This window comes from Astyanax mexicanus, chromosome 15 (genome assembly GCF_023375975.1).
Source record: "Astyanax mexicanus isolate ESR-SI-001 chromosome 15, AstMex3_surface, whole genome shotgun sequence".
NCBI lineage: Eukaryota > Metazoa > Chordata > Actinopteri > Characiformes > Acestrorhamphidae > Astyanax > Astyanax mexicanus.
Window position 1 is genome coordinate 34605981 of NC_064422.1, and position 22851 is coordinate 34628831.

Genomic DNA, 22851 nt, shown 5'->3' on the forward strand with positions numbered 1-22851 from the left:
CAGTGGTCCTGTAAGAATCAGACAGAACAGGCCTGTTTTCCTCCTTTCTGCACTAAAGGAGAGTGAAATTCAAAGTGTATTAGACTGAAGCCCATTACCCAGCACTGCATGAAGATTCACATGAACTTTGTGACGAGGCTGTGTGTAGCTGGGGAGTCGGTGGGGAAGATCAGGCGAGATGCAGAGATCAAGCCCATGGACTGAACGACGCTGGCATTAAATATTGAATAAACGGATTGCGAGTTGGGAGAGAAAGAGAACACGACAAGGAGCATAACCAATTCAGGTCTCTGACTATTTTCCCCTCCTTCCTCTCAAAGAAAAGGTTTCGTGTCTCTGTAATGGAAAATGACGTCCCGAGGGCCATTCGTCCGCTTAGTACTTAACCTGAACAAGCAGCACCCTAAGCATGCTGGGTAATGTTTCAGATTGAGCCAAAGAGAGAGAGAGAGAGAGAGAGAGAGAGAGAGAAGGAAAGAGAGGGAGAGGGAGAGACAGAGCAGACAAAGCATGAAGAGTGTTACTAAAGTGTGGAAAATAGTGAAAAAGAGACACGAGAGCAGAGGAGTTCTACTGGTTATAGGTAGTAATAGAAAGACAAAAAGCAGAAAAACAAGAAAAACAACAACAATAAACCCAGTTAGTCCACACACACACTTAATTCACACCCCTTTATTAACAGCATCTTTCTGAAAGTCTGTTTCATGCATATATATGTTATATTGTGCAATATTCCATTTCCATTCATTTACTATCTGTTTTTTCATCCTGCAGCTATTGCTTTTATTTATCCCTCCATAAAAAAAAACAAGAAACAGTACATAGCATGCTTTAGCCATGCCACGTGCATTTCTCTCCCTCTTTCTCTCTCCCTCCCTCTCTCTCTATCTCTCCCTCCCTCTCTGTCTCTCTGTTCACTTATTTATGATCCCAACTTGAAATAGACTAGACCATTTGATAAAGATGGTTTCTTTAATCCAACGTACTGAAGGAGCATTTCGCTTTTGTCTCCCTGCGGGGACTGATGAAGGGGAGAGTCTGTCAGACGCTGTGTTAAAACCAAAGACGTCCATTGATTTGAATGTATAAAAAATGCATGACTAACAGTATTCCTTCAATTGCTATATAACATATTCATAATATAAGGCCGTAATATCCCGGTAACGGTAAACTCGAGTCGAGTGGAATGTTTGTATTGATTAAATAGGCGTAGATTAAACATTTAAATAGGTTTAAATTGGTTATACTGTGAATTGACTTAATAATAGGGTGAAGTCTTCAGTAATTCTCAATTGTTTTTTATTGTTTTTATTATTTTTTCACCGTAGTGGTGTACACACAGCTTTGGAAAAAAAAAAAAGAGACCATTTCATTTTCTGAATTAGTTTATCAGATTTTGCTATTTATATGTATATGAGTTTGAGTAAATGAACATTGTTGCTTTATTTTAGAGAGAGAGAGAGATTTATTTATTTTGTATGAACTACATGACAAATTCTTCCAAATTCCAAATACAAATATTGTCATTTTAGCATTTGGCATTTATTTGCAGAAAATGAGAAATGGCTGAAAAAATCCCAAAAAGATGCAGACCTTTACAACCTCAATGCAAAGAAAACAAGTTCATATTAATAAAGTTTAAAGAGTAAAGAGTCTAGAAATCAATACTTGGTGGAATAATCCTGGTTTTTAATCACAGTTTTCAAGCATCTTGGCATGTTCTCCTCCACCAGTCTTACACACTGCTTTTGGATAGCTTTATGCCTTTACTCCTGGTGCTAATACTTCAAGCAGTTCAGCTTGGTTTGATGGCTGTGATCATCCATCTTCCTCTTCATATGATTCCAGAGGTTTTCAATTTAGTAAAATAATAAAAAAAAAACTAATACATTTTTTAATGCTCCTTATCTTTTTTACCTTAAATCAGGAAGTCCATTGGTGACCTATGTATATACAGTGTGTGAATGTGTGTTTGTTCATTTGACCCTATTTACACATTGTAGGAATTCTGGTTCTTAAGCATTTATTTCAAGTGCTTAAAATACAATTAGCTCCTTTTAAAGGTGTATTTATAGCTTATCTAGTTCTATTCCAGGTATTTTACAACTAAATTACTTTAATGAAATATTTTAGGCTCTGTCGAACTAGTCTGGCACAATTCTAAAAGAGTATATTACAATACAATTGATGTATTGTATATTATTTTGCGGTGTAATTTATGAATGACATGAACGAACTGCTCAATTAACTGAACTGATTTTTACATTTAGTAGTATTTCAATATTATATCAATATTCAGATCTGGGGCTGGGCTCGTATGGGGTACATAAAGTCACAGGAAGCCACCATCAATGTGTACAGTGAGGTTTTATCCTAAACACATCCTAAAGGTAAACGTTTAGGAGCACTCCAGCTTTGCGTTGTTGAGTATTGCTGAGTATTGCTGTGTATTGACTGTATGGGATTCAATTTGCTGAGACAGACTTACAAGCCTGTCCACTTTGCCCATCCCCACCTCATCCCATCCCACCCTCCCCACCCTCCAACTCCCTCCAAACAGTCCACCAGTGCACCCCACTCACCAAGAGCAAGAGGCATGCAAACACACTCACTCACACACTCACTCCCTCACTTACTCCCTCACTTACTCACGGACATACACACATTCAGGTCTTTTCCTCTCCCCGCCCGCCGCCGCTCTCCGACAGCCCAAAAGAGCAGCCTTACTCACTGCATGGAACCTGTCAAGCAATTCCCTCTGCTCTCCAGCTGCACTCGCTGACTGCTGATTGGCCGAGGCACAGAAAGCGCCGGAATCCACCGAAAGAAAGCCCAGCCACCTCTGCCTTGCGAGCAAGCTCTGCGCCGGGGGGAAAAGAAGCTCCTGAAGCCCGAGAAGCCCTAGAAGGAACAAAAAGGAAAAAGAACAGAACACAAACAACAGAAAGAACTAATGAAAGCGAGAAAACGTACGTCAGAAGGGGACAAACGGGACGCAGCAGCTCCTTTTTGATGTGCACTTACAGTTTCCACTCCTCGCCTGGCTTCCGTCGGCCGCTCGCCGCTTACCGGCGACTTTTTCCGTGCATCAGCTGAGCTGAGTGAGGAAGCAGAAGTGTCCTGCAGCTCCTCGCTAACAAGCAACTCTCCTCCTCAGCGCAGCAGACGAGAGCACGCCTCTTTTTTTTTTCTTCTTCTTCTCCTCCTCCCCTCCCCTGCTCTGGATGAGGAGCTACTGCGAGGCTCAGGCTGGAGTAGCGAATCGAGCGTCTACTGGACCTTCCCGCTCGTCCAGGAGCACCACGTCACTGGAGCTATGCTGGAGGCAGAGGCTGGACAGCTCCCGGAGTTTCTGCTCTGAACCTGCAGCTCTTTTGGCCAACGGCGAGAAGAGCGAGAAGAGTGCACAGCGTGGCCAGTGCAGAAGATAGCTGGAGAGTGTGCTGCTCAGAAAGGAAGAAAAGAAAAGGGTTTGAAGGAGTTAAGGAGTTAAAGTGAGTGGTAAAGTGGTGGAGAACAAGAAACTGTCAGAGGAAGAAGAACAGAAAGATAAAGAAGAAGAAGTAGAAGAATTTGAGCAAAGGACAGTAGAGAGTGGACAGTAGAAAAAGGAGGTAGAGGGAGGTGCTGGTTGGTGTTGGTCTACCTCCCAACTCCTCATCCTTTCTTTCTTTCTTTTCCCTTTTGGGTTGAGCGTAAAATAATAAAAAAAAAACATCAAATTTGCTCACTGATATTTACTTGACAAAGTGAGTGATTTCAAAGCGTTTCGGACTGAAAAAAGAAAAGCGTGCAGGACTCCAATCAGACAAAGATATCCAATCAGACTTTTAGCCAGTCCTGCTGACCACCAAGTGACCACCAAGTGACCACCTAGTGACCACCTACCACTGCTGCCTCCCCCCAAGCCTGCCTGCTTTCCTTCGGTCTACACTCACCTGCCCGCTGGTCGAAATGATGATGTACTTTTGGGTGAGTAACAAACCTTTCCTCATCCCAGCCAGCGGCCTGCCAGCCATCGTCATCCTCTTCTTTCTCCTCTTCTTCTTCTTCTTCCTCTACTCTTCTTCATCTTCTTCCTGAACAGTGCACAGCAGCAGGATACGCTGAGGTCACACTGTGGGAATGGAGCACTAGTAGTAGTGGTAGTAGTAGTAGTATTAACAGTAGCAGGGCTTCACTCTGTCTGTTCTGTTCTTCTGATCTCTTTTTCTCTCCTGCTTTTCTTTACTTTTCATAAGCACAAGTTCTTGCTTTCTCTCCTTTTCTCTCTATCTTTGTTTCTCCTCCCAGTCTGAGCAGAGAGAGTGTGTGTTGTTCGCTATCTCTCTCTCTCTCTCTCTCTCTCTCTCTCTCTCTCTCAGTCAGAGCTCTGTTTAATATACCTCCGCTCTGAAAGGCCCCTGTTCTGCAGTGCTGCTGGTCTGAAAGGAGACGTGAAGGCAGCCGTATCTGTGCAGAATGTTTTATTGATGTTCGCTATGAAGAAAAGCAGGATCATATGACCTGATTCTGCAGAGACCCGGCAATTTCTCAGCCCACTGGAGGAGAGTGTTCAAACACGAGGCAGCCCAAGTGGATGTAGATTCAGTGTCGAGCAAATTTGTTTAAAGCGACTCTGCCTTCACCTGTGTCACCCGTGTCACCGACGTCTCCATCTCCTGCTCTGATAGGGGGAGATTGATGTTCGTTGGTTTGCTTGATTTGATTGCGATTGGTTGTGTTGTGCAAAAAAGAAAAAAAAGAAAAATTCTCGGTTTTAAACAAGCAATTCTTGAAATCTTACTTGCTGTTGATGTTACAGTAGAAATGAAGTCAAATTCGAGTGTTGGATTCTTCCGTTTCATGATGTATTTTGAAAAGTATTCTCATTACCTGCCAAAACTAAAACTGAACTGAAATCCTTCATGCACTTACTGTTTCTGGTAGCATTTGATCACTGGTGAACCTTCTTCTGAATCTTCTCTAGATTCTTTCAGATTGAAATTTTTATAGAAGTTTATACTTGAGGTTTCATTTGATGATCACTGCTTTGAAGGAAGAGCTCTTTGAAGGTTCTTTCATACCTGCCACCACTAGTTTCTACTAACTACCTGCAAATTTTAAACTTCGCTTACTTGTTTTGCACTGAAGTTAAAATAAAATGTAATTATTGCTTGCGTTATTGAATTCGTATTTTGGTGATTACAGCTCACATATTGATGATATTTTCTACGCAATAGATGGAATACACTACCTGCCATTTCTCAAAGTTCTCCAGTATATTTTCCGTTTTTTTTTTGTTTAACAGTAGAATTAAATCCTTACAACTTGATCGTTTCCATTCTCTCATCAGCATTTTTTGTATTGGCACTTTGAGTGAAGCATGTTCTGCTCTGCAGTCGCCATAGATGGAACGTCCATCTGCACTCACTGCTAAGGCAGTAAAGCCTTGCCATCACACAGGGCTTCAGTAATGAAGGGATGAAAGTGGAGGCGTGCGGTCAGAGGAGTGAGTGACAGGGGGAAATGTCCAGCTGTGCAGGAAGCGAGCTTTTAGCTGTTAGCTAACGTTGGGCCGCGAGGGGGATAGGAGGATACCCTCCTCTCCCTTCTTCCTCCTCCTCCTCCTCCTCCTCCTCCACCTCCTCCTCCTTCTCTTCTTCCCTTGGCCCGGCCGAGCCTCTGCCCTGCCCGTCAGGGGCCAGATGAAAAGTGCGCACTCGCCGATGTGGCAACCAGGATTTAATGATCGTCAGAAAGCAATCTCTCATCTTTGAGCTTGTGCGCGCCGCTTTGATAGCGAGGGCCGGCCATTAATCATTCTCCTTCATCGCTCCAGTCTGCTGCTGCTGCAGCCCAGAGCGGCCGTACACACTACTGCTGCTGCCGCTGCCGCTGCTGCTGCCACTACTGCTGCCGCTGCTTCTGCCGCTGCTGCTGCTGCATGTGCTGGGCTGGGCCGAGACGAAGCTACGGGCGCCACGCCGCTGTCCCACTCACACGCTTAATCTAATCTAGGATCGCTTTCAGCCGGCCGCCAGGAAGTGCGAGAAAAGAGATAAAATTCGCCCCTGTCAGACATCCTGTAACTGCTTTGCTAATGTAAGCAGAGCTCTTGTTCTCCCTGAAGAGGAGAGCGATGTGTGTGATGGGGTTTTAGAGGATGGGCGGGTGTGTGTGTATGTGTGTGTGTGCGTGTTTGCATGTGTGTAGTAGGACATAATGTATGTTTTCATTGGAATGGAGGGAATCAGAATGGACAAGTGCTGCTGGGGTTTGAATTACTGGCTGATATATTGTTCACACTAGTGCAAGTGTCCCATGACATAATACATAAGACCAATACATAAGAAACTCATACTCTCATAGATAGTCATGTTATGTATTTGTACGTCATTCCCTTTAACAGAGCTCTTTACAAGCTCTTAATATATATATTAAAAACACTAAATAAATAGTAAGCTCTTTGTGGAAGTGGTTTGTGTGGTTAACATTTACAGTAACGTGAATGGTGCGCTTTGGTGTCACTTTAAGAGAATAAAACAGAACAAAACAGCTCCAGCAAAACAAGCTGTCAGACTCGTAAGGCTTCTTTTAGCAGCAGGAAGATCTGGAAGCTCTAGTTTAATTAACTCTAATACAAACTTTAGAAGAGAATTCCTTCACTTTCTCAAATGAATAATTCATTCAGTGAGATATGAGATATGAAGCTTTTTTTTTAGAGTAATTTGATTTTAAATAGTTTAACTTTATCGAAACTGCCCATTTTTAACACTGATGTTTTATATAGTTTATGTCTAATGAAAAATATCTATCTTCCTTAGAGAATAAGGGAAAAAATCCATCAGTGTTAAAAAAAGGTCATTTAAAACAAGAGTGTATTCTATAATTCCATACTTAGAGCCCCTCTATTTGACTATTCATCCAGAATTTGTTCAAATGTTACAGAAATTGTAAACCAAACAAAAATGAAGGTGCATATTTTTTATTAAATGGCAGAGATATATATTGATAATAGAAAAAAAAGAGGCATTACTCCATACATGCACCTCTCCATCATGACTGTATTAAAAATAGTATCGTAAAACAATATTTTAGGCATCAATCAAGATACAATTTGACAATGTTTTATTATACGTTATTAAAATTTGATCGTAATACTCACTACACAGTTCTGAGCATGTTGTGTATATTGTCCGTGCTTCATCAGCAAATATCAGCAATTAATCTCCTTTTTTTTATGTATGTGACAGAATATCCTTGCTGTCTTATGAAAAACAGGTATCTCCAAATGTGCTACTTTACATGAGAGAATTAAAACCTTCTTAACTTTAAATTAAAGTGAATGTAAAAAATAGTTTATTTCTGGTAATTGTGGCGAATTTTTATTGGTCCATTCATCAAGAGATTCTGACACAGTGTAAGGGACCTTTGTATGTTCAAATTATGTAGTAAACTAAAAATCGTAAAAAAAAAAAAAAAAAAATGGAGATACTTGTTTTTCATTGGATAGAGACGATATGAATAGCAGCTTTAAAAACCTGTTTCTACAGATTCATTTAATATGTATCTCAGAATGTCATGGTGAATAGTGTGTATCGTAAAAGTGTTTTTAAATATTGTGATACAATATTTGTGTACTATATCATCCCCCCTAGTGCAAGTGCATGTTCAACATTACAAAGAGTGTAATTAGATTTTATACGAAATATATATAATATTTATATTTTTTGTGTGGTAAAAAAAATATATATAATACATAGTGTAACATGACAAGGTTTTTTGGGTATTGTAATACAGTGTTAGCCACGTTTTTTCTTTTATTATTATTATTTTTTATGTAATAACTTCGTAAAGTGTCTTATGTAGAAGTAAAATAAACACTTTTTGGTACCACTTTAAAATAAGACGACCTTTATAAAGGGTTTATAAATGGTTTACAATTAGTTTATTATCGGATACTAATTAGGTTGTAAATGCCTTAAAAATCAATTAATTAATGATCAGTTCACATAACACGTATGTAGAAAGGGCAACAATATAGATCGCTGTAGGTTCACTATTTGGCAAACAACAGGTCATTGTTACCCTTTCTACGTATGTGTTATAACTGATTATAAATGATTTTTAAGGCGTTTACAACCTAATTAATAAACTAATTGTCAACCATTTATAAACCCTTCATAAAGGTAGTCTTATGTTAAAAAGTGGTACTAAAAGTATTTATTTTACTTCTACATGAGACGCTTTACGAAGTTATTACATAAAAATGTGGCTAACACTGTATTACTGTAATACCCAAAAACCTTGTCATGTTACACTATGTATTATATATTTTTTTACCAGACAAAAAAATATATATATTATATATATTTCATATAAAATCTAATTTCACTCTTTGTAATGTTGAACATGCACTTGCACTAGGGGTGGACGATATAGTACAAATATTGCAGCACAATATTTAAAAACACTTTTTATAGAAAAAATAATACCCACTACCACCACCACAGTAAAAAAATGCAGTACTATGAATTTCTTTATTTACACTCTATTGATTATATAACTATGCAGTAATTTTTTTTCTTTCCGATAAAGATCAGCTGACAATATGATTTTTTGTGTATTAATTTTACAGTACTGAGCTATATCAATACCATCCAGCATTAAGGGTAATCTGGCTTTAAACAAAGGAACTCTAAGGGGTAAAGGTGATGGCCTGGGAGGTCTCTCTGCGTATTAGACAGACAGTGGGGTCTGTTTTTTTTTTTAAACGTAGAGAGAAATAAGGCTTTGATTAGGATGTTTGCTCGCTGTATAGCAGCAGAAAGAGAAAAGAGAGGATAGAGAAAGACAGAGAGAGAGGAGAGTGTCTGCTTCTCTCCTGCTCTGTGTCTGTAAGTTGATGAATAATTGAGGACTCAGAGCGGGGGACTTGTTTTTGAGCGAGTGCGTGTGGTGATGGGAGAACACACCGCTTCTCTTTTATATAAAGGCTTAAGTCAACTGCTTGGCCCAATTTTCAATTTTAAACATCCCTAACCCAGAGTTAAACACGAGTTAAACCTTGTGTAACCTTTTGCACGTGAGGACAGAGCCCTGCACTAATGAGACGACCCCCTCTTGATAAAATGTATTTTACATTAGCACCCATATGTTGTGTGTTGTGTGTATTTGTTTCTAGTACACAAAGTGAGAGTTGCTGTGTAGTGTACTGTGCAGAACACGGCACAATATGGCTATATTTAACTATAAGACTATAGTTTATGTAGGTGTGTGTATATGGCTGTTTTAAATAGGTTGTGTTTTTAAAATATATAAGAAATTCAGTATAACAATGTAGATTTTTATATTTATATTTATATTTTTATTATTGCAAAACAACAGAGAAAATTGAGTGTATTTATTTGATTATTTGCAGGTATGCCAAATTTAGAAATCTTAAATAGATTTTTTTTTTTTTTTATCCACACATAATTTATATGAATTGTCTTTCTTTTGGAAGCGATTTGCATTTTTAAAAGTAAAAAAATTCCACTTTAACGACTACATAAAAATGCTTTTCTACATTTCAAATAGGTGGAATACCATCTGTTTTCAATTTCAGTAGTGTTTATTTTGCATAACGTTATTCGTACTTGTTTATATTTTTATATATTTGCCAAATTCATGCCAATTTCTATTTATCTATCTATCTGTCTATCTATCTATCTATCTATCTATCTATCTATCTATCTATCTATCTATCTATCTATCTATCTATCGATTTTTACATTGTAAATTGAATATTGAATATATTAAAGATTAAAGCTATACAGAAGTGCATGCTGAATTATTATGCAAACAAATAATGTTAAACAAACCAGAATATTGTTTATACTTTAGATTCCTCTTAGTATCACGTTTATGTTCGAGGACAGATCTGCACACTCTTGGTGAGATTTTAATCTCAGTGTCTTCATGAGGGAGAGTCACCTGGAATAGTTTTCTCAGTGCCTTGAAACAAGTAGTTCCTGGAGGTGCTGAATAATAGTTGCTGCTTTTCCTTCAGGCTGTGAAGCTCTAGCTCATCCCAATTAAATCACCTCAAATCACCATCTCAGTTCATCAGGTTTATATCAGGAGGTTAATGTGGAGGACAAACACTTTTTTGTTTACTACATAATTCCATATGTGCCCTCTAATACTTTGATGTCTAATATTAATCTACAATGTAGAAAAAAATAATAATTTTAAAGGTGTGTCCAAACTTTTGACTGGTATTGTAACAGCCAAAAACGGACATATTGTTTTCTTTTTATTTTTTGCATATGTGACAAATTTACAGCTATCATGTATGCAAACTATTCTTTCTTTTACATTTTACATTTATTTTTAGGGGAGTCATAAATGTCCACGCACAATAAAACATTTATTAAACAATTAAACTATACATACAGAACAGGGAAATATGACGGTGTTTAAAATTGTTTTTACTACTCTCGATATTCTTCAAATACTTAAGCAATTCTCGTTTCTCATATTTGTTTTTGCATAACAAACGGAAAAAGACTGTTTTGCAGGTTCTTTATGATAGTAGGTTATATTTACAGCTCTGGAAAAAAAATAAGACCATCTAAAAATAACGAGTTTCTTTGATTTTACCAAATTGAAAACCTCTGGAATATAATCAAGAGGAAGACAGATGATCACAAGCCATCAAACCAAACTGAACTGCTTGAATGTTTGCACCAGAAGTGGCAAGAGCAGTGTGTAAGACTGGTGGAGGAGAACATGCCAAGATGCATGAAAACTGTGTTTAAAAAACAGGATTATTCCACCAAATATTGATTTCTGAACTCTTAAAACTTGAGGTCTAAAAGCTCTGCATCTATTTTTTGTTATTTCAGCCATTTCTGATTTTCTGCAAATAAATGCTCTAAATGACAATATGTTTATTTGGAATTGGGGAGGAATGTTGTGCGTAGTTTATAAAATAAAACAGCAATGTTCATTTAACTCAAACATATACCTATAAATAGCAAAATCAGAAAAACTGATTCAGAAACTGAAGTGGTCTTTTTTTTTTTCCAGGGCTGTATATAAGGATTCACAATCTCGATTATCCCATTTAGAAAATTGCATTAAAACAGTAAATTGATTAATCAAATGAATTCGATTAACCTCCCAGCTCTAGGTTGTGGTGTAGTGCACTCACCCGTTCTGGTTTCATCGATACAGCGGATGATAGAGTAAATGTCAGCCTCAGCACACCTCTGGATAAGTGTCTTTTGTTCAGGCGCCGCTGTAGCCCTGCCTAAGAAGGTCCAGCTCCACTGGAGCTCCCTCCAAGCTCTCCATATTCATTGAAGGCAGCATCTTTCGGAAGCGGCGTCGATCAGCCATGTAATTCGGAAGCGGAGAGTGGCTGCCGCTGGTGTCATATTGCTAAATGAAGTGCTTGTGCTAATTTGTCACCACATTAATTGATCTGTGTTCTCCAGTCACGTACTGCGGGTCCTGTAGAGCTCAGCCTGTGCATTCCGTCTCCAGCGCCATGCCTCCGCCAGCCCGCGTGACAGCTGGAATAAGTTTCCATTCGCTCCGTTGTCTGAGCGAGGCCTTCAGCTCGTGCTTTTCTGTGACCTACGCTTTTTACAATCTTGTTTGTTCACTCTTTTCCCCTCGATTCGCGTGAGACCAAAAAAAAGGCTATTTTCGGCCCTGACATTTACTAATGCATGCAGAGCAAAACTGCTTTTCTGTGAAGTTATTATTAAGCGGGTTCTGTGCTTGTTTGGGTTTAATGTTCTTTTTCGTTGTTTGTTTTGGGGCCTTCATGCCTTCATGTGCACTGTTTAAAATAAAGAATGTATGTATTTAAATTGATCATGAGGTGTTTTATCGAAGATGGATGGGGAACGGCCACATCTGTATGAATTGTGAGGTCCTAGCTTGTGAATAAAGGACAGGAAGACAGGAAGAACCACTTTTTTTTAAATGACTGTTGCTAGTTCTTCAAAAATCCCAGTATATAGTTAATGGTCTGGTGCCATTGAATAGCCACTTTTGATTCATCTGAACGCCTTTTCTTTTTTGAAGAAATTCCAAAATTTGATTCCAATGATTAACAATAATTAGCCAATTAACCAACCACTCAATAATAGGACTTCCCTTTTTCTCTTGCGATGTACTAGACACTTGCAAGTTGCTACTAATACAACAACACAAGGCAGCCAGTGTGTTCAGAGGAAAGCTCCAGATCTAGATCGCCACCACTTATACAGTAAACACCAGTGCCAGTCACCATCACACTGAGGTGGCTAAAAGCATGCTATCTACCTATCCAGAGATGCATGGCATGGCCTCTCTTAGACTTTGTGACCTGGGATTGAAGCTTGCGATCCTCGGGCTGTAGTGTGAGCTTCTTCAACTGCTGAGCCTTTCAGAGCCCTGAACTTTTCAGAACCATTAAAAAAGTTCTGACGCCATTCAAGAGTGGTCATATGACAGTGCTGTCCGTTGGAGAACCTCGGTCACCACTATTTTATTTTATTTTTTTGGGAACTCAATGTGCTTCTTTTTTTTACGCTGTTGCACCAAAGAACCCTTTATGACCCCTTCAGTTCTCAGAGTGTGCTCCCTTCTTCTTGTTCTCTTGTTCTGTTTCCACCCCTTTCCCTTTCACCTGCTCTATCAAAGAGCTCGGTGGTGACAGCCCGTTCTTTAGCCTGGCTTGGGGGACTGACGTTAGCTTGTGTGGATCACGCCGATTTTTAGAAGCCCTACAACACCAACACCAGCGCATCCCCAGGCAGCTGCCGCCGGTGGCTGAGCCTGGCCCTGGTGCTCCAGCGTGTAATCCTGCTGCCTCACGCTGCCTCTTACATGCCTGCCACGGCCTAATCTCCCTCGCGCTTACCGATAAGACGATTAAACAGCGGACCAGGAGAGGGGTTTATCCCTCGACTACAAAAGAGGTATGCACGCTGGGGAGAGCCACACCACTTCAGTGTGAGCGAGCGAGCGAGAGAGGGAGTGAGAGAAAGTGAGCTAGGGATGGCTACGGCTGTGGCTTAGGCTTATCACACCTTGCCATCATTAGCTGTGTTTACACAGGGTTTTCCCCTGGAAAAGGTCATTACAGGGATGCTCCATTATCTCTGCCCACCCCTCTCTCTTTCCAGCACTTCTCATATTGCTCTCTCTCGCTCTCTCTCTCTTTTTCTATTGCTCTGTCTTGGAGCTCTCTGGAGGTGTGACTTGCAGGCATTATCTCCAGCACCGCTTAATGTCCCCCACCTTTCTAATGGACTGAGAGACTGGGACACTGGGACGCTTGTGAGTTTGGAAAGGGCAGGACAGGGCAGATCAGTGGCCCTGGCCGAGCTGCTGGGTTCCGGCTGGGCACTGTCCGGGCAGCTGGATAGATCCAGGAATCAATAGTGCTGTGGTCAGGCCCGGGAAAAGAGTGCAAGGTCACAGCGAGGGCTTTTGCAGCCGGCGAGGTGCGGAGAGGCTGAGCGTGAAATGAGCGCCACGAGAAACCATAAAGCAATGAGCATAATTACTCAAAGAGTTCCAGAATCAGCACCCTCGCCTCGCACTAACTGATTAGTGCAATTTAGCCGTGCTGTATTACAAAAGAAGGGTAGCCTTCTTTAAGCTCTAACCAAACAACTTAGACTAAACTAGCAATTTTGGGCCTAATACCACACACCAAGCCTGAGTTGCATCAACCTGGCTTTGGGTTGAATCTATGCCCAATTCTGGCCCAAATGCAAATTCTTGGCTGTATGGGTCAACACTCCGGATGCTGAGTATAATAAGACAATCGGCCCGAGTCACATGTTCCAGCACCCCTGAATTGGCCTATGTCGCTTGTGTCAACACCCCAGTTGCGGAGTATAATAAGACAATCGGCCCGAGTCACATGTTCCAGCACCCCTGTATGCTGAGTATCATGCAACAATCGGCCTGAGCCACATGTTCTAACACGCTGGTTACAGAGTATAATGCAACAGTCCTCGCTTAGCTGCATGTGCCAACAACCCTGTTTGCAGAGTATAATGCAATAAATCGGCCCAAGCCATTTGTGCCACCAGCCCATTTGCAGAGTAGAATGCAGTAATTTGCCCAAACCACTTGTGCCAGTCAGCCAAAAGCTGCATATGCCAACACTCCCATTTGCAGAGAATAATGCAACAATCAGCCCAAGCCGTGTTGTACAAATTCCATTTGTTCACCAAGTATGATAAGACAATCTGCCTAATCCGCATTTACAGGTACCAACACCAAAGTTTACCAAGTATAATGCAACAATTGGCCCAAGCTGCATTTACTAAGACCTGAGTCGCTTGGTATTAATATAGAAATTGGCCTAAGTCGCTTGTGTCAACACCCCGGTTGCAGAGTATAATGTTACAATCGGCCCAAGCCACATGTCCCAACACCTTGGTTCGCCAAGAATAATGTGTCGATCTGCCTGATCTGCTTATACTTACTTGACTAACAAATGCAGAGTATAAACCATATTCAGTTCAATTCTCCACGGCCGATGCAAAGTCTTAGCCAAACATCGGCATACATCAGCCGAGCTTGTGCCGATTCTTCCTGCTGTTTGGAAGGGGAAATAGGAAAAGGAAAGGGATGTGGCAGCAGGGGCGCTCCGAACAGCAGAACCCGAAAGGACAGGACAACGAGTAGTAGGACAGCAGGGAGTGAAAGAGGAGAGAAGGATGAATGGGAACATCATGAGGAATGAGAGAAGAGTGCCCCAGTGTGTGTGGGCTGAGAGGACACTCTGGGGGACGTGGAGGTTTTAGCTGTGGACCAGGGACATCTGCGGCTCTGCCAGCCACGGGTCATTAAGATACAGAGGGGACACACAAGCTATAAAACTAATGGCAGGACACTGACATTAACATTATAGGTTATTGACCTATCTAAGGGGATTTATGGTGCAAATCAAGAGACAGTGTCAAAGGGAACGAGAGAAATAAGACCAAATCCACACCCTAACCCCACGCACCCTCAAGCTCATTCTCTTTTACTCAATTAAAATTCTCATTCTTATCTCGTTGTTTGTCCTTTCTGTCCCTGTTTTTCTGTCGTCTTTCTCACTCTGTCTTTACTTATAAGATATTTTTCCTCATCACATTCTTTTTCTCTCTCTTTCTCTCTCTCTCTCTTTTGAGTTTCTGTCTAATTTTCTTACTCAGTCAATATTCTTATTATCTCATTTCTTTTTCTCATTTTTTTTGCTTTTTTCTCTCATCTCTTCTTGAAGTCCCAATATCTCTTTTTATTCTTCTTATAATGTCACCTCTCTCATGCTGTCATTTCTTTTCTTCACCTTTTTTATTTTTTTATTCTGTTTTCTTTTTTCTTTTCTATCACAATTTGTCTTTTTTCATCTCTCAGTCTTATTATTTTACTCTCCTCTGTTGCCTTCTTTCTCTCTTTTTCTTGCATTTTTTCTTTTTTCTGTTTTCTTGCCCTGTCTTCTTTTCTCACACTCAGTCTATCTCTTTCATCTCCTCTCTGAATTGTTCTTTTTTCCCCACTTCTTCAGTGATATCTCATTTTATCACTCCTTTTTTACTTTCTGGTGTTCTCTTTCTTTCTCTTGTTCTTTTATTAATTTTTCTCTATCACTATCTTTCTCCTCTCTCACTCTTTCATCTCTTTACTGGCTTCCTCTTTTTCTCCTTTTTCCCACCCCCCCTTTTTATTTATATATTTTCTGTTTTATCTCATATATTTCAGTATTTCTTTATTCATCTGGTGTACTTGTATCTTTTCTTCTTTTTTTTATTTTTTCGGTCTCACCCTTCCCATATATCTGTTAATATTCTAATTTTATCTCACTATGTCATTCTTATCTCATCTCTCTCTCTCTTTCTCTCTCTATTTTCTTTCTTTCATCTCTATTTCTCTTCTTTCTCTTTCTTAGTATTTCTGTCTATTTCTTCTTCAGTGATATTTCTTTTTTATCACCCTTTTTTTTCTTTTCTTATGTTCTCATCTCTTTCTTTCCCTTGTTCTTTTATTTATTTTTCTCTATCACTATTCTATCTTTCTCCACTCTCACTTTTTCATCTCTTTTTTACTGGCTTCCTCTTTTTCTCATTTTTTTCCACCCCGTTTTCATTCATATATTATCTGTTTTATATCATCTTTTCTTTCTTTGTATTTGTTTCAGACTCATCCTCCCATATATCAGTTAATATTATAATTTTATCTCATTATATCATTCTTATCTCATCTCTCTCTCTCTCTTTCTCTCTCTCTGCTCCTCTTCTCGGCGTAGTGTTAGTGTGTGTGCAGGTCAGGCAGAACGTGATCTGTTGTTTGAAGTGTGCTGCCTCTTTTCTTCCCTCCTTCCTTTGTTCGCAGGACTCCCACAGTTTGACATCCTTCACACTCGGCAGCCTGGCTGAGGGAGAGGGGCGTGCATGTGCACAGTCACACTTCATCTGGATAAGCATAGACTGCATGCATGCAGGAGATTCCACACCTATCTAATTATCTGTAATCATCAGACTCGAGCAGGCTTCAGGATTCTCCTGTAGAGGGAGGATTTCTGCTGATTGAATTGTTCTCAGTCAGATTTGAGGAGTTCGGGTCGATTTCTAAAGAGGAGTTCTTGTTTTTGAAGGTCTGGAGAGTCTGATGGAGAGTTTTTGTGTTGCAGAAATACAGTAAACAATGCCGAGTGATGTGCAGTGAACTTGATCTGTCTGCGGCTTCACAAACAAAACCTTCAGCTGTTTTTAACTTCGCTTCTATCAGTTTGACTCTGGGTTTCATATTGTTGTCCAGAGATCGGAAAAAGTCGTGATCGAACTCTGATCAGAGATGTAGGAGTTTTATAGGTGGTTTTTATTGGTTATTTTGTGGAATAAAGTGAACTCGAAGGAAGACGCAAGATTTCATTTTTGATGTGAACACTTTTTGGAGTAAATATTGGTTTTAAAAAACACTTGAAAAGGTTTTGTTAGTTTGTAAAAATCCTGAATGTTTGCTTGCTTATACTGTTAATGCTCTGAAATTAATTACACATACTATAAAGGTGGTTAAAACTATTTTATTACATCATAGCGAAGAGATAAAATATGTGGGGTGTGGCATTATGTGGCATTATTCCCAAGGTAATGCTTTTGTTTGTTGTTTTATGCTGACACCATGGCCCACCAATGATGGCAAGTTCGAATCCTGGGTTGAAAGCTGGTTCGGCTTCAGCAACCAGAGTCAGAGAGATCACAATTGTAGATGGCTCTCTCTCTCTCTTGACTCTGACTTGTGAAACTGGTTGGCACAGATATCTGTTTGGCTGTCTAATGATGCTACATTGGCAACAGTTGAGAAAGATTCAGTGGCTAATCATATATTCATATACAGTATAAAAGAGGAGGCGTGTCCTTCTCCTCCTATTATGTAAAGAGCATTACAACAGATAGGGGCAGTCCTAGTCAGTGGGTTGGTTAATGGCTCAGTCTAATTGGGGATAAAAATGGATAAAAATAAAGGAATTGACTATAAAAAGCTGTTTATTACAATCATTTTTCAGAGTTGCCTTTTTACACATATAATGTGTATTTTGTCAGTTTTACAAGCGTTATGACTATAGGAAAAGTACTCTGACAATATTGTATTGTATAAGGATTCACATAAGAAACATCAGCAACACGGCTAACTCTGAATTCCCTAGAAAATGTCTTGCTCTATTTACACATGGCCTTACTTGGACATTACCCAGATATTAAACTGGAGTCTGGTACAAAAAGATCCAGGAAATGTCCAGTTCAACTAATATAAATATTTCCATTTACATATACAGCTCCTCGAGAGCTGTTTAGAAACATTCTACTTGGCCAGAAATGTGTGAAAGGTGCTTAAAAATCTATAGCAAATCAACAACGGAATTGTTGAGGGTTTCTTTGGAAATCAAAGGCATTTTTCTTACTTTTCTTGAAGTAACTTTCTCCTTAGAAACTTATATTTCTAGCTTTACTGTGATGATTTGATTGCATTCATTGGCAGAACCATTAGTAAGCTAGGTTTCTCTGACCCACAGCTCAGTTCTGAAGTAGCTGCTGCTGTAGATACTGATCATACATTAGCTAGCTATGGTATATCACCCCTACAGTTCAGCTACCTATTTACGGTTTAGGCATATGTTAGTGAGTATATGTGAGGACACTACATACAGTAGCTAGCTAGCTAACTTAACTATATCCACTGCGCTTCCAGAGAAGAGGAGCTAAATTAGGCTACAAGAATGATGTCTAAATGACTTTCCACTAATCTAATATAGTTTAACATGGTTTAAGAATATAAAATACATTCTAAACATTTTTTTTTTATTTCAAGCCTATAGCCGAAGTGCAAAAACCCAAAAAACATCGTCCAACAACATTAGTATAATTTACAATGACTTTTCTATACTCTAATATAGTAATAAGGTTTAAGAATATAAAATATTTTTTTTTTTATATAAGCATATATCGAATGTGCGAAAAAACACACACTGTTCAGGCCAGAGCTGCATTATTATAACATATTTTTCCATCCCATTGCTTTATATAAAATAAAAATAGCATAAAAAATGATGTTAATTAACATTGCAACACTGAAGAAGCCTAGACCCTTTCATTTAAGAAAAATGTTTATTAAGAACAGATCTGCGAAAGTTTAAAACATGAATGATGCGAACAACGATCCACAGTCCTAAACATTGATAAATTAGGCTGCATGAATGATCTAATAATCTAATATAATTTTACACGGTTTAGGAATATAAAATGCATTCTAAACAAACTTTTTATAGCCTGAGTACAAAACCCAAAAAACAGGAACATGTCTATGGCACAATCTATGGCACAATACGGCACAATCATTAAACCAAAATAGACCAAGAACAATAACAAAATTTGCAATGACTTTCCTCTACTCTAATATAACATGGTTTAAGAATATGAATCACTTTAAAAAAAAAAAAAACATATATTTTTTTTATTTTAAGCATATAGCCAAAGAGTGAAAACATACACTGCCCAGGCCAGAGCAGCGTGACTGTAACATTCAAATTTTTGATTTGTTACTTTGCTATATTGTGATGATCACATCATAGCTTTATATAAAAATAAAAATAACATTAAGAAACGGACGCTTACGTCACAGACTTGAGGAAAGTGGGGGGGAAATCTCTCTAAGTTCGGGTCGGGCTCAGGCAGAGAATCTAATCTCTATCGTGGTATTGTTCATAATGCATTCTATTGTTCATGCTTTTTATCTGATGGACTTTTGACTTCTTGAAGACTCCGCCGTACAGTACAGACGCAGTGCAGGTGGCTGTTCTCCGGCTGCAAGAATAAACAAGATCTTAGCATCTCTAAAGCCCGGGGCCGGCCGACGCACTGTTGTGTGAAATGCTCAGTGCTGTCAGTAATCTGAGTGCAAATGGAAAGGCCACGCGATGTCATTTTCCGAGCCGGCCTGTGAGCTCAGCCCGTTCTGGAGGTCCTGCAAGGCTAACATTGTTTTCCTCCAGCTGCCTGCTCCGCACGCCTAATGGGGTCTGTCTGCAGACCTGTAGATTTAAGTAACTTTGTCTAAAAGCCTTTTTAATGGCCCTCTGTTTGGTTTGGGGAGCAAGATGCAGGCAGGAAGCGTGAGACTGAGGCTGGGGAGAGAGTGGAGAAATATTGAAGAGGAGGAAGAGAGGGAAGAGAAAAACAGCAGACATGCGTTGGGATCTGCTTGGCTTATTTAACTGTTTGTATACTGAATTATTTTTTTTTGTTATACAGAAAAATGGAGCACTCTTTCTCTTTATCCTTCTCTCTATATCTCTCTTTCTCTTAAGATTCAAAAATTGCTAAAGCTTTACAACAATAAAGTGCAATAAAACAAAAGCAGTAGTAGTGATAAGTGATTGTTTAAATAAACAATAAGTTAAATAAAGGTTATGGCCTTTTCTTCAAAAGGATACTTAATAAATACTTATATATTGACATGCAAAATACTGACTATTAAAAGAAAAAGACTAAATCACAGTGAGTATTACTGTTAACACTGGAGTACGGTGAGGTATCTCTCTCTTGCTCTCTCTCTCTCTCTCTCTCTTTTTCTCTTAAGATTCAAGATTCAAAGTAACTCCACTGGCAAGACTGTAATGATCACAAAAATCACTAAAGCATTGCAACAATAAAGTGCAATAAAATAAAAACAGTAGTAGTGAAAAAATTTAACAATGAACAAAGTTAAATTATGATTCTGGCCAATTTTACGAAAGGATACTTAATAAATACTTATATATTGACATGCAATACACTGACTATTAAAATAAAAAATAAAAATAAATAAATAACAGTAATTATTACTGTTAACACTGGAGTAGGGCGAGGTATCTCTCTCTCTCTCTCTCTCTCTCTCTCTCTCTCTTAAGATCCAAGATTCAAAGTAACTCTAATGGCAAGACTGTAATGTCAATGAAATTGCTAAAGCTTCACAACAATAAAGTGCAATAAAATAAAAGCAACAGTTGTTGATAAAGTTAACAATAAGTTAAATGAAGGTTCTGGCCAATTTTACGAAAGGATACTTTCTATAATACACACTTATATATTTATATGCAATACACTGACTATTAAAAGAAAAAAAGACTAAATAACAGTAATTATTACTGTTAACACTAGAGTATGGCTAGGTATCTCTCTCTCTCTTTCTCTCTCTCTCTCTCTCTCTCTCTCTCGCTCTTTTACTCTTTCTCTTAAGATTCAAGATTCAAAGTAACTCCATTGGCAAGACTGTAATGTCAATGAAATTACTAAAGCATTACAACAATAAAGTGCAATAAAATAAAAGCAACAGTAGTTGATAAAGTTAACAATAAGTTATATAAAGGTTCTGGCTAATTTAAAAAAGGATACTTCAAGGATACTTACATATTTGCATGCAATACACTGACTATTAAAAGAAAAAAAGACTAAATAACAGTAATTATTACTGTTAACACTAGAGTACGGCGAGGTATCTCTCTCTCTCTCTCTCTCTCTCTCTCTCTCTCTCTCTCTCTCTCTCTCTGCGTATTGATTTATTCCAGTCCTCAGCAGTATTGTGACAGTTGCCGGGTCTGGTCAGTGACAGTGCTGTGAGCTGCCACTTGTTTGTGTTGATTTATTTGGGAGGTAAGCCGTGTTGACTAGTGTTGCTGTATGAACACTGTTAGTCTTGGAGGGCCGAGTCTTTATATCGCTCGCTCTCCTCCCTCGTCCTCCTGGGAGTCACATGTTTATTCATTTGGCCACATATTTTCCACTCATTCCTGCTTCCGCATTACACTCACTCAGCTCCATCTCAAAACGTGTGGAAATATGTATTTTTAATGAGGCGCAACATGAGTTTTTTTTCTGGCCTGTTTTGATTTTATAGGCTTCCACATGCCCTTCTATTTTTGTTTCCCATCATTGGCATGTGATATCTGTAATGGGATTGGGATTTAAAGGCGTAATTATGGCGAAGTTTCAATGGTTCAGCCAAATGCTTCCGTATATCCAGTGAGAGCTGTTCATTGCTGTATTTACTGTGGTAATTCTTTGGAAAGGACATCACAGAATGGACTTTCAAGTAGGGCTGGACAATAATGAAATATTAATATATATAGCAATAGAAAAAAATGGTGATATGATTTTAAACACAATTTTCCAATATGAGAGTATACAATGTTTACAGCATTTTGGAATTTTCAGTAAATTTGTAAGGACAGACATCCTTTGTGGGCATCCTTGGCATTTCGCATTTTAGACCACAATAATTTATTGTCCTGACAGACAGTTCTGGTGGAAACAGGAGAGTTGAGGTGCACATTGAATTCTGCCGTGATTTGTTCAGCCGTAGTTTTATGTGTTTTGGATACAATCCGGGTTAGCACCCAAACATCCCTTTCAGACAGCTTCCTCTTACAGCGTCCACAGTTAATCCTGATGGATTTGGTTGGTCCTTCTTGGAGGTGACATGCTGACATTACCCTGGATACTGTGGCTCTTCATACATCACAAAGACTTGTTGTCTTGGTCGTAGACGTGCACCAACAATTTGTCCTCTTTTGAACACTGGTATGTCACCCATAATGTGGGCATTGCATTATTTTGAGCAACCTTCACACTCTGCTCTTACTGGTGCAATGTGCAATTAATGAAGATTGGCCACCAAGCTGATCCAATTTAGCCATTAAACCTCTCACACTAAAATGACAGGTGTTTCAGTTTTATTGTCCAACCCCTGTATATTGGAATTGTATCATATTGACTAAAATTTGAGCCATATCACGCAGCCCTTCTTTCCAGCCATAAAAATGAAATGACCATATGTCCCCTGTAATTATTATATGAAATTTGAAACTTATAATGCATTTAGTATTGCTAGCTTTGAAGGGTAAAAAAATAAATAAGTAAGAGACGTTTCTTATCGCCCGCAACCTGACGGAAGCCTCGTATTTCAGTGCGGCGGTCTGACCAGTGACAGGTGACAGGAATACACCTCTACATCATGGCTGATATTTACCTAAAATCAGTGCACACAGACCCAACCTTCCTGATCCCATTTTTGATAGCCTCATTTTTCCAAACATTACATCTACACTTTTGCATTTCTCTCGGTTTACTTTCGGCTCGCTGTCATTATGCAGCCAGACTTCCATCAAGACAAAAGCAGATGGAGCTGCAGTTCCACTGTCTGTCACCGTGTCACTTTAAAGTAGCCGAGACGTCCCAAGTTTTGAGAGATGTTCTCTCCTAATTCAAGCAGAACAGCGTTTCGCTTATGGTCGGATACATATTGATTATTTTGGCGTTTTTTATGGAAATAGTCCACTGTGTGTTCAGT

General features: G+C 39.1%; 1 protein-coding gene across 10 annotated transcripts in view; it reads left to right on the plus strand.

Moving 5' to 3' along the window:
- The window catches only part of rbfox3a (RNA binding fox-1 homolog 3a), a 726874-nt gene that overhangs the window by 467628 nt on the left and 236395 nt on the right, over window positions 1-22851 (plus strand). The window contains exon 1 of one of the 10 annotated variants that reach the window (XM_015601928.3): window positions 1876-3972. The exons of the other annotated variants lie outside the window; for them this stretch is intronic. Within the exon in view, the coding sequence (XP_015457414.2) occupies window positions 3955-3972 (18 nt within the window). The 5' untranslated portion in view covers window positions 1876-3954. Of the gene's footprint in view, window positions 1-1875; window positions 3973-22851 lie in introns of those variants that run through there. 10 annotated transcript variants of the gene reach the window in all.